Source organism: Carlito syrichta, unplaced genomic scaffold, assembly GCF_000164805.1.
Source record: "Carlito syrichta isolate Samal-C Ts95f unplaced genomic scaffold, Tarsius_syrichta-2.0.1 Scaffold121490, whole genome shotgun sequence".
Lineage (NCBI taxonomy): Eukaryota > Metazoa > Chordata > Mammalia > Primates > Tarsiidae > Carlito > Carlito syrichta.
In genome coordinates, this window is record NW_007065586.1 from 336,040 (window position 1) to 349,424 (window position 13,385).

General features: G+C 36.6%; 1 protein-coding gene across 3 annotated transcripts in view; it reads left to right on the plus strand.

Annotated features, from left to right (window-relative positions):
* The window catches only part of GABRB2 (gamma-aminobutyric acid type A receptor beta2 subunit), a 249,410-nt gene that overhangs the window by 221,555 nt on the left and 14,470 nt on the right, over window positions 1-13,385 (plus strand). The window contains exon 9 of one of the 3 annotated variants that reach the window (XM_021707621.1): window positions 7,112-7,117. The exons of the other annotated variants lie outside the window; for them this stretch is intronic. Coding sequence (XP_021563296.1) covers window positions 7,112-7,117 — 6 coding nt within the window. The remainder of the gene's footprint in view (window positions 1-7,111; window positions 7,118-13,385) is intronic. 3 annotated transcript variants of the gene reach the window in all.

The following is a 13,385-nucleotide window of genomic DNA, read 5'->3' on the forward strand; positions in this document are numbered from 1 at the left end:
AAAAAAAAAAAAAAAAAAAAAAAAAATTGTGATTGCCAAGATCTGATCCACCTTAAAAATTACATATTTTAGAACATTCGCTGAGTCTTCTTGCTGAGAATTTCATTAATCCCATCACTTTCTTGCAATTAAGCCTACTCTTATTTATTTCTACTATAAGTAATTGTTAATTAATTTACCATTTATATACATTTACACAATATATTTTTTTACTGTTACTTAAAGACCATTTCCTTTAACAAGTTTTCTTTTGGAAACATGAAAAAAAGTCTATAGTAAAAAATATTATAATTTCTGGGTTAACAACAACTACAAATACTTTGGACTTAATTTCTGTCCTGTAAATGACTCATCTACAAATATGTATTGTACATTTCAAAGTAATTAGAAGAGAAGATTTGGAATTTTTCCAGCACAAAAAAGTGATAAATGTTTGAGGTGATAGATGTACTAATTCCTTGATTTGATCATTATACATTGTATGTATGTATCACATGTACCCCATAAAAATGTGTAACTATTATGTATCAATAAAAAATAAATAATTTCACATTGGATAAATTAGAATGTAAACTAAATAGTTTGTAAGTTGTAAAAGTAAATAGTAAATAACAAAGCAAATAGGTACACTAGATTATAATATAGAATTTATTTATCTCAATAACCACAACATATGTAGAAGGTAGAGATGATCCCCATTTCATAGATGAGAAAATGAAAACAAATACCCTGGAAGTCATTGATGAAACAGGCTCCTAGTACCAAAACCCTTGAATCTTCCTGCCCTGACCTTTACCATGGTCAGTATCTCTCAAGAGTCCCTTATGAATCGGTGAACCTGGCCATCTCTTGCTCTGCAAAGAGACAAAGACTTAACTATGACTTATTTTATTTCATTACCTTTTTTTCTAAGAATAAGAATTACAACTAATGAGTTAAGTTTTGTAAACATGTTTATTCTATCAGAATACCTAGTTCATGCTAAACAAAATGTAATATCAGAGAAAAGATTTTTATGTAACACCGAGGTTTTTCAAATCATGTAATAATACTTTGCCTCTTGGTGTGCTCAGTTTTCATTCTAGAATTTGAAACACAACAGTGCTACCATATTACTAGATCAGTGGAAGTCACTAGGGGAACTCAAACCCTATATGAGTTATTAACATAGTCTTTCGGAAAAACTTGCAATAGTTTTCCATTTTAAGACAAAGACTTACCTTTTAAAGTTTCTAAAGTTAGTATAGAACTAACATACACTATGAATATTTAATTTATTCCCTTCTTTATAAGATATTCATCACTATATTGATGGTTTGTTTTGCAGTTGATGACATCTCAAATTCTAAGAAATTTGGTAGCAATTCTAGTGTTTTGAAAGCAATTCTTACTGAGAAAATTCTGGAAAGATTATGAAATGTTTATTGCAATGAAGAAGGAAGGGAAGAAGGGAGAGAAGGGAGAAAGGAAAGAGGGAAGGAAGGAAGGGAGGGAGAGAGGGAGAAAAAAATTCTGTTTTCCATTTACAGCTTTAGAAATTAAGGGCTGGCATTAAATTTTTATTAACCATCCTTTTATTAATATTAAATTATTTTGTCAAAGCAAAGCAAGTACAGTATCTCCAGCAAGTCTTGTATTCCTTAAGAAATTAGGAATTTTTTATGGCCTCTGCTGAGAAGAGGTTTGCAAGATTACTTGATGCTGATTTAATTTTGGCAAAGGGCACTTAGGGAGACCTAACGAAAATGGACCCTGACATAATTTTGAAAATTCCCTCAGCAATAAACAAGTTGTCTCTCTGCCTCTCAACACTTCTGCTAGCTTCCACTGTGGAAAATTTCTGGAAATTGGACTGGCTTCAAGGGCACCAAAGCAGGCTTTCTGCCCAGAGTCAGAGGATACCTGCTGTGGCTCCCTAAAGCAGGGCTCAGGTTAAGCATCTATGAGTCATGGGAGGGCAAGCCTGCTGACCCCAGCTGCCACCTTGAAAGTACACTGTCATAAGGAGTTCTCCTGTGCAAAAACTGCTTTATGGAACCTTTTGAGTTTCTTTAGTCCATGATCAGGGATTGTTTAGTTCAGCCGTGGAGAATGTTGGTCCCTGAAGCCAAAGATACAGGCTGTTATTCCCATTATCATAGCCAGCTGAAGGATAGCTTGAAGCTTTTCTCACAAGGAGCACAGATTTGGAAGGGACATCACAAATCTGCTGATCATTCAACAAATATTTATCAAATTGATGCTCCTGGAGAAAAGTCTAATTTTTAAGAGCATGGGCAGTCATGGCTTAATCAAACCTTGATTTTGGATTTCACACAGCCCGTAGTACAAGCCTCAAGTCATTTATTAGCAATGCAAGCATGGGAAAGCTTTCTTTCATTTACACAATGGGGCTTACATTTTCACCATGAAATGATGTTTTTAAAGAATATATGAGAAAACACATAAAAAGTGCTTGGAACGATGGCTGACATTTGGTAAGCTATAGCTATGAATTTGGCATCTACCATGAAAGGGATCATAAGGGCAGAACCCTGACTTTTCCTGTTTCCTAAGTTCTGTTTCTAAATTCAATAGCATTGTCTCTTTTAGTCTGATGAAGCAGTTCACCACAAGTATAAGATAATCAGCACGAATAGTCCAAGCTACAGATAGCACAGACTTACTAGTTTCAGAGGAGGGAGGTGTTACCTTCAGAAGCATGTTCAGGAAAGCTTCACAGAGTAGAAGGCACATTCCATCTAAAAAGAAAAAAGAAATAAAGCAAGGGGCTGCTCAGTTCAGCTAGGATGCATGTGTCTACCATAGGATAATAGTAATGTAACCCCAGAGAGGAGTGTAAAGGATTCCTTCATCTTACAAATGAAGAAACTGATACCCAGTTCTGATACTAGTTCTGATCACACAGCAGTTCAGGGCAGTTAAATGACAAGACTGGACAATACCCCAGGTCTAAGGCAAAGCCTGCCCATTGTGCAGCACTGCCTTTCATTCCTTGACTTGACAATACATAATAATTTGACCTGTACCTTCCTCAACCTCTTGCATTGTTCCAGCAAAGCTACTCTGAGAAACATAGGAAACTATTCTGGTGGAATAGTGGAAGAGGTTCTATCCCTGCTTCTACCCACTGTGTGACACTGAGCAAATCACTTCCCTTATCTGAACTACTAATATATTTCAAAAGCTAGCATTTACCAAGAGCTATATAAAGCATATAAAGCCAGGAACTGGCTAAGCACTTTAGTTGAATTATTTCTTACCATCCACTACCACGTAATACCATTTTTTTACAGGGTCATACTCAGACCAAAACCTCAAGCCCCATGCCTAGATTTACTGAATCAAAATTTCTGATTGCCCAAGAATTTAAATTTCAGCAGGTTTCCCCAAATGACTCTGATGTTTCCAGCTTTTGTGATGATCACAAAAGTTTAAACCTTGCTGACTTACTAGGATAGTACTCTAATTTGTCTGATGAAAGCTGAGGCCCAGAGAGATGTTACATATTTAAAGTCACACAGCTAGTTTGAATTCAGTTTCTTTGTTTTGTTGCTGTTTGTGTTTCTTGTTTTGAGAGTTTTCAAAATTTGACCTAAAGTGTAGCTGAGATTTTGTTCTTCAGCAAAGCACCAGATTGTCAGCTGGGCTTGTTATTTCCTGTCTTCCTATATTCATTGTTTGTTGCTGTTGTTCATTTTCCAGCTTAACTTGCTGTCTATGCTTTATAAACTTTAGCAACTTTCACTGTCCACTGTCATCTTCGATCTTCAGATCTCAGAACCACGGATAATTTGGTGTTAGAATGGAATGGAGAGATGTTTGACAAGCCTATGTCAAATTAACAGCCGTTCTAACAAGAGTGCTGAGGAGTAAGGGTGGATGGTGCATTTGACAAATATTCACTGGGGTAATTCACCGTGTAATTGGCCAAATGCACAGAAGCCATCAGACCACAGCTGTTCAAAGGATCCCTGGCTGAAGTGGATGCCACAGTTCCTTCCCTCTAGAGCTTTGTCTACCCCTGAGGATTCAGTCAGCACCTTTCAGTGTTCTGAAAGGGAGCACAAAAAACACCACCAGTTAACTCCTCTGCCCTTTACCAAATAGAAGATGAAGGCTCCATGTACTAACTTGGAGAGCTACCCAAGGTTCTTGGAAAATACTCCTAGCCCTTAATAAAAAATCCTACCATCACTGAGTTTTAGAACTTTAAGGTATCTAAGACATCATCTAACCCAGTGCTTCTCAATTTTTAATGTGCTTAAAAGTGACCCAGGATCTTGTTAAAGTGCAGGTTCTTATGTAGGAGGCCTAGGGTAAGGCTTGAGATTCTTCATTTTTAACAAACTTCACAGGGATACCAAAATGACTGATTTGTGGACCACACTAAATAGCAAGGATCTATCCCAGGAAATGCAAATAAGTTACACCTTGAGCACCACCTCAGAATGACTCATGATTGCAGCCTTGAGAACTACATTGAGGATTCTGTAGCTGAATCTGGGACTAGCTGGTCAATTAGCGGTGCCTACCACAAGGTTAAGAATAAGAAATCTACCTGAAAAAAAAGTATCTCACTTTTACATACAGAAACTGAAAGCCAGAAATTTCAGTAACTTGCTCAGGATCACATAAACTGGTTAGTGATAGAGTTAGGACTACATAACGCTGGAATGTAAACCTAGATTTCTCTCTCTGAGTTGCACATTTGAATCACAGATTGCATGTGAAGCTGTTTTAAAATATCTTTCCTCAGTTCTATAATTGGCAAAAACAACCACAGAATTCAAATTGGATTCAAGAAGCCAGGATTACTCAGTCTAGCTCAGCCTTTAGTTTTCCTATCCATGAGATGAGGAAGTCCATGCCTGGTCTTTCAAATTTACTCTGATGTTGAAGAGGTCAATGAGATAAAAGATATGAAAGTATTTTGACAAACAATGAGAGACTTGAATAAATGGAGAGCAATTTTGCTAAAATTTGTATAGGATAACAAGAAGTGTTTCTTACAAGATTATTCCTTTTAAAACAGAATGTATAAGTATGTGTATGTATATACAGGGTGCCAAAAAAAGTATACACATTTTAAGAGATGTTGTCTATGTATTACTTTTTGAAGTTGAATTAAATTATGGTATTTTGATGTTTGCTCAACCATGTTTCTGCATTTGACTGTCCTGCGTGTGGCATTTTGATTCATTTGATTAATGCCATCTTTTGATGAATGTCATACTTAAAATGTGTACACACACACACACACACACACACACAACAACTTACCATGATCCTAGGTGGAATTTTATCTGAAATTATTGCAAATAGTCTTCTGAATTTTTATTAATCATTGTTTTTATCCATGTTTAGTATATTTGGCTTGCAAGAAGCATACATAGCACAGGAAAAGGGAGAAAGAGAGAGAGAGAGAGAGAGAGAGAAACAAGTCGCTCATATCTTACTAATTATACCACATTCTGAGCTGAGGTGTCTTCCAGCAGCAACAAGACTCCATGTTTTCCCATTTGTGTCCAAAAGAGATGGGGATTTGTTTTATACAAAGCCTCCAATAAACCTTTTCTTTTATTTCATTGGCTCATCACTGAACTAGTCTTTGGCAAGAGGAAGGGAATTACCAAGACTGTCTCAAAGCCATCAAGCCTAAACCTGGAACAGGGGGTCATGCTCTACTGTTATTACAATGGGTGGAATAGATTCAACTACAGCATCTGCTGTAAGGAGCTAGAGAGAAAATATAAAGAATCGGTCCTTCCTCCCTGTATATACCAATGTATATATTTCTTCTCTTCCAGATCTAGAAGTTTAAGGTTGCAAGTATTATAGCAATAGTTACCTTTTGTTGCACATCTAATTGTGTATCAGATGTGAGGGTAGTCTCTTTAAATGACTTATCTTTGTCTTACTACAGCTCTCTAAATAATGTAACTTCATTTTACAAATAAGGATATTTCATTTCATTTTAAAGACATATGAAACTGAGGCTCAACTAAGCAATGGAACTTGCCCAAGGTCTCATAGCTAATTATCAAAGGAGTTAGAGTTCTAAGCTGATTCCACAGCTCATGTCTTCAAGACTTCAGAAACTATGTAAATGGTCTTACCTACACTGGAATTTAGAATGCTACTGCAAAAAAATCAATAAAATGTTAATATATATTATTATTATAATTATTATAATGAAACTCTCTTTATAGATACATTTAATTTGGAGAAAAAGAGACTTATTATCTAAAATACATGAAGCTGAAAATAAGTCAGAAAACTTAGTTCTGCTGATGGCTACAAGTACTCCGTTCCCAAACTTTGACTGATATTATGCACAGATAATAAAATTAAATACTTTGAGTTACCTCTTGCCTCTGCCTCTGTCTTTAATCTACTATAAAGATTAAAAAAACAAACTCCTCAAATTAAGCATCAGGAATATACAGCATTATTCAGCTCTCTTTTTAGCCCTGCAAATAATGAGGTCTTAAATTTAGACACTTTCCTGAGAGACTGAAACTGGAAGGTTTACACAGTCCGGAACCTAGAGGAAGTTCTCTACCAGAGGGCTGTTGCAAAGAGGTGCACATCTGGATAGATTCATTATTTGTTTTATAAAGAGAGATTGCGCAACTGCTGTGTCACCCTCTGTCACCACTCCACAGTTGTTTGCAAACTGGTTTACCATCCCAAATCTATCCTGATTATGACAGCACAAGTTTAGTTCCAGCACTTCTTCACTTCTCTAATAATAAAGTTTTCATTCCTTGAGTTTATCATATGGCACTGTTTTAGGTGCTTTATGTGAGCTATCTCTTAATCTTCATAACAATTTAATGAGACAGATGCTATTCTATCTATTTTTACAATTGAGGAAATTGAGTCAGAGAGGTTATGGTTTTATAACGTTGCCTTTAGTCCAGTCTGCTTTTAGCCTGAGCAGCCCAGCTCCAGCGCCCGCATTCTTAAACACTAGCTACTACTTCAACTTAAAAGAGCATGAATTTTTATAGGGTCTTCCAGGGAGTTACTACAATCGTGAGATAAAGACTGTTCTAACATAGAGTACTCTCATATAACAAAGTGCATCTTCCTAAAAGGCAATCAGATCCAAGTTAGCAGTAAAGGTCCAGAGGGAGGTAAGATTCCTCAGGTTCTATGAATTGGCACTTAGCACTGGCATGCTGTACAGAGGCAGTTATAAGGATCTCCCTCTACTCTCCACTTACCTTTCCCAAACCTGATGGGTCTGTGTTCCCTCAGATCCCAACTCATGAAGACATCTCTGTCTGTCCTGCCCACTGCTCCTGTCCTCTATGCTTGTCGCTGTTCCTACAGCTGCACGTTGGATGTTCATAGTTCCTAAATGTCTTCCCTTAAAAACAATAGGGAATGTCACTCTTTTAAGAGGATGTATTAAAATTTCTAGGAGGTAGTGTAGCATCAGTCTTAAGAGTGAGACTTTGAAATCAGACTGTGTACAAATCTGAGATCTCTCATATATTCTTTGTGTTACTTTCAGTAAGTGATTTAGTTTTGGTTTTGGTTTTTTTGGTTTTTTTAGTGTCTCAGCTTGTTTGTTTAGGATAAGAGAGTGAATCCATGTACCTACTGCAAAGGATTGTAGTGAGGAGTAGATGGCAATAATTCATGTAGAGTGCTTGCAACCATGCCTGGAAGATCATATACATGTCCCTAAATTTTCACTAATGGTGTTTCAGTAGCTATTTCTTGAGTCCTAATCAAACATTTGCCTTGCCTTCACAGAGGCCACGTTCTAATGAGAAGACACACTCTAAACAAATGCCTGTTGAAGTCATAAATAATTATAAATAGAAATGAGAGCAGTGAAGGAAGTGTCTGCATTGCTATGATAGCATATAGTGGGGAACCAGATCAAGTCAGGGACAATCAGGGAAAACTCACTGATGGAGGGAACATCTGAACTGAAGTCTGAACAACGAGCAATGTGCAAAAGGAAGGAAGGAGCGATGGAGATCCTCCTTTTCTCAATTATCTGATGAAGCAAATGTTAGAAATTCCTTGATTCTATTCAAACAGCCACATATTACTCAGTATTAATGATGTTCTATTAAGAAGGTGTCTGAAGCTTATAAATCTGTTTTGTAATTAATGTTCCATTTACCTTTGTTATGAAGACATTTGTTCTATAATCACACTGCCCTTAACATTAGTTATTTTTCTTTTGTTACACACAGTAGGCACATGCTTACCCAATATACACTTTAAGTTATTTTGTCAAATTCATTTTTTTTTTGCTCTACTGAGTCAGTTCCTCTTAGTACGTTTTTTTTTTTTTTAAGCACAGCTATTAGATCCAGTTGAGTATGAGACATGTGTCTAAGCTTTCACTCACAGAATTCAGTAATCTCTGCGAGTCCATGTACCTTCCCCATCCAACTCATGTCTGGTCAGAAGGTCGACTTTGGTACTACCTTCATCCTCTCTATCATTGAAAAACCAAGCGAAACTCAGAATCTATAGAAGCAAAGTGCATTGGCCGTGTTCCCTGCATACCTGTGGGACAGAATGATGGTGTTTGTCTGTTATCCTCTAGTTCATGTTTACAAGAGTGTTACCAATTTGGTTTACATTAGGTCAGCTTTTTGGTTTCTTGGCCAAATTAAATGAAAAACAGTAGGAGGTGGAAGTAAGGTTATGTGGAGAGAATGTCTCTGGTATGTGTGAGTGGAGCTAATTATAATCTACATGGGGTTTGTGAAGTATGCAGGTAATGAAAATCTTTTTTAAAGTCAATATCTTCCAGGAAGGAGTTATCAGATTTTTAGATGGATCCAAATGTTGGAAACCTTGTCTTCTCTACTTCTAGCAGGTTATAAATTCCTTTCACAGTGGGTGGTTTTGCATGTTCAAGTGTATCCTCATTACTGTATGGGATTGAGGAATGGGGTCAGTTGCAAAACCAATAAACAAGAGAAAATCACAAGTACCCCAATGACTTGGGAAGACTTGAGTGGCAACTTTTAAGTCAATCATAACCTGCCAGTAAATCTTGAAATTTGACTTGATTCACTTCCACATTTATTACTCACCGTCATAGGTTTTAGAAGACTATAAAGGGAAAGGGAGTGTGGTTGGCAGCCACCCTTTTTCCCTCTTAGTGATGTGCACTGTCATTATTCTTGACAATATGTGTGAGTCCCAAGGAAAAAAACATAGCCCCTCTTCTCCTAATGGTTGGCTCCCCCCCCCCCCCCCCCGCTTCTCCCTGCTCATTAGAAACAGTTGACTGGAATGTTTCCAGCTTTGTGGAAAGAAACCAAAACAAATGTCCTCTGTGGAGTTGTTTAAAATGGATTAGGAAATTGTGAATTATTAGTTTAGATGGTGTGTATAAAAATCTTTAGCAAATTATCACCCATAATGTTTTGAGTTGGGTGAACCAGTTAATGACAGAATTAGATCAATTGTTTATCTCCAGTTTGGGAGTTGAGTCAATAAGTCAGATGAAAATTAAACTAGAACAAGCCTTTACCTCTCAGGATGCAAGCTCCCAGGTGTTAAAACCTCTGAGTTATCATGATTGGGTAGACGGATTCTCATACCTACCTCCCTGAAACTTATCAAAAATAGGGTTTGGGTTTATATAAGCTCATTGTAAGACTTAGTTTCATTCCAAACTTCCTGAAGATCTGTAATAATTGGAAGCCAGGGCCTCCTTGGAAGGAAAGAAATGTCCATTAAAATTTATATATCATAAATATAGTTTTCTTCACTTTTTCCTTCTTCAGAGATTTTCAATCTGCTCCCAGTCTCTTTTTTCCTTGTACAATGAAGATTAATCTCTGCTTTCATTTTTAATTGAAACTAGTAGCTTATATTTTATTAAATTAAAAAAAGGCGCCCAGAAATAATTCTACTAACCTTCTAAAACAAATTATTCAATTCATCATACATTTTATTAACTCTGTTTTAATAATATTAAATGTAGCAATTTGAATGGATTCTCTTCTGCCCCAAATTTAACATTCATCCACCTATCTCAATCTGAATGTTATGCATTAAAAAAAACAAATCAGTGATCTGTAGTTCACGTATCATTCTTAATGAATTCCATGTAAATTAGCACATATATAGAAAGTAGTCCTCTTCCAAGGGAAATGAATTTGATACTTTCAGAGTAAAAGGAATGGAAGATAATATGATACTACACCATGAAAAAAAATTAGTAAGACTACTTAAGGATTTCTAATTCAAAGGGATATTACAGAATTTGCCACAGCAAGCCTCTATATTGTGAAGAAAAGAAATACTAGCAACAGATTTAAAATATAGCTTGCAAGGGAGCCCCAAAGCTGTAGGATTTTTGCCAAGCAAACTTTCCTTAACCATCATTCTTCGATTATGCCATACATTTTTTAAAAGGGCAAATGGTAATTGTATATTAAATGGAACAGGAAGGCAAATGCTGTATAAATCAAATGTAAAAGAAACTTTATGCAATAGCCTGTGGGCTGAACCCTTAGAAGATGTCATTTTGACCACCATAGTGGTGTTTAAAATTGGGGGTTTAAATGTCCTGCAGGAGACTTTGTTTTTTGGCCTAGTTCACTGTAGATCAGACTTCTTACTCTTCATTACTCCTGTTTCACTTTTTAATATGACCTCTCTAGCCTGATTGGAATGTGTGATCCCAGACTTAGTCTAATCCTTTCAGTAACTCAGTTTAGCAAATTTTGTTTTGAATACCAACTTTGTACCAACTGTAGTGGTCAGCTTTGGGGATACATCACAGGAAGATATGGTCCCTACCCACATGTTTCTCATCATGGGAACACGTATTCCATGAGCTTCTACCAAAAGGAAGGAACCTAGTAGAGAGAATTAGTAACACTTTCCTAAGTTCACGTATATTTTCTAGATAATGAACAATGAAGTCCAGAGACAGTAAGCCGGGATTAGAACCTGCTCTCATCTCTGAGGTCAGTGTTCTTTTCACTCTGCTTGTGTGTGCTGAAAGGATCTGTATGAGATAGACCATGAAGGAAAGGAGCTTCAGCTCACTAGGCAGCTCATGCTTCTTGAAGGTCTTCTCACCACTGATCCTGTAGTATTTATAACTTTTGTAAAAGCCATCTTTTCTGGGATCCTTTTAAGAGAAAAATCTTACTCTTCTCTTTCTATTACCAATGTCTGCCTCTTACTTCCTGTATAAACATTACAAGCACTCTAAGCAGTAACCAAGCTCACTTGATTTAGCCATTTGGGTAGGTGGATTTTTGTGTGTGTCAAAAGCAGAATCTTTTCACCTTTTGATGACTTTAGAATAGAACTACGCAGGTCACTAGTCCATAAAGAACAAATTTATTAATGTGATTGCTTAACAAAAATTAAGTTTACTAAGGAAATCTGAAGGTACACATTCAAGTGGTTTATACATGAGAATTTAAACATTAAATATCAAAACAACAATGACTAGCTAGCACCACAATATCTTAAAGCAACTGGTGTCCACTTTATACATATTTATTCATCATAAACTGAAAATAACTAATGGGAAGAATGCAATTTTCAAATTGGCAAACATTAATTTAAATCATTGTCTTACCACACACCTGACTTAAACTACTCATAAACTGAGCTTTTATGGGAACAGTTCTTCTAAAATGCTAGTAGTACTAACTCCATCTTCATAGTCTTGCAAGATTTCAAAGCACTTTACAATAGCATAATAGAAATTAAGAAAAAAACAGAGTCAAAAGAATCTTGGCTCTTTTACTCCTACTAGCTTGTATTAAAAATGACTTTCCACATATAACTACCTGGGTGTTTTAGCAGCAATTTCCAATATATACTCTCTAGTTCTAACCTTTCAATTTTGGTTGCTATCTGTCATTCTGTTTGGTACAGGAATTCAAAGAGTCGAAGACATTAGCCTTCTCTTGCTCTGACAGGATCTCCATTTCATATTCAGATTAGGTGGACTTTATGTGGCCTCTTAGAACACTTAGCCCATGCTAGGTAGTTTCAGAGTGCTTTTCCCTTGGAAAGAGTGCTTTAGATATTCCCAGGTGGTTAACAGTTCTTTGCTTTAGCATTTCAAGTCACTGGGGTCACAGTGTCATTTCATGGAGATAAAACAAGATTTCCTACCCACATACTAGCCACAGTAATTGGAAATTGCACAGTTAAGGTTTCTTGAATTTTTACATCTTGTACTCTTTTCTTGATGATATGAGTGGTGAAATGGGATCTAAAGTAGCCCCATTCTCCCTTTCCAGGCTAAGGCATATGATGTTATTAGGTAACTGAGGGCTATGGACGTTAACAAGGACATCCCTGTAGAACATATGCCTATCATGAAGAAAGACACAGGAAGGAAAGCAGTAAACCTGAACCCCAACCTGGAATTGCTGATTATTATATAAAAATCAGGCCCACTCTTCAGGGTCTAGTGTAATGTATTTTAAGCAAAATGGAACTCTGTTAACCAAGTATGTTTTTTTCCTTGTGAAAAATGTTTGGATGGGGATAGGAATAATGAAATGAAAACTTCTTAATCCAAAAAATTTAATATGAATCTGTCCTTGTTAGAACTATCATGTCATGGGTCAGTCTGAAAAATAACTCTAGTTGGGAGAGAAATCCATCTCTCCAACCAGTTGGTGTGCAAACCTCCCTCACTCACAGAGGATCATTTGTAAGAGGTTCTGGAATGTGGGTGCAAGTTAATCAGTCTTTTCCCAAAACTTTAGCACTTGACTCTTGATTGAAAAGCACAGTAACTCTAGGCAAAGCATAATTTCCAGAACAGATCACTGAATGGCAAATAGGATACTTTCTTTATTGGTTTCAGCTTGCTTAATAGAGACTCCCAAAAAACCTTGGCAGTAGTTAAAGCTTGAGATTAAAAAGCAAGTAGCATAGATCCTTGGAATGAAGCAAGTCCTGTAGCATATCTCCTTGCAAAAGCAATCTATCTACAGAGAATGACAGTTCGTTCACTAGTCTCTCTTTTCTTGCCACTTTCCCTTATTTACATTTGCTTCCTCTCTCTTGTACTGTCAATAAAATTCTCAAGGCCCTTTGAATTGGTGAAAGGGTCAAGACAGAAAAATTTGATATTTTGGTATGTCATCCAGGGCAATAAAGATTGCCACATGGTCCCTCTCATTAGTTAAAGGGAGATTGTCTCTCATGAATGTCCTTATGGTGGCAGGGGGGGCAGTTTAGTGATTTCTCCTGTGTCTTCACTGCTTAAGTAAAGAGAAATTGGGAAATTCATTTGGGCAAGTCTGGAAAGGCTGGTATGGAAATTCAGTTTCAAAGAATAGCTAAATTGATGTGACAATTGCTATGCCCTCTATTTTCTGAAATTTTGTCATCTGAGTATAACCTGA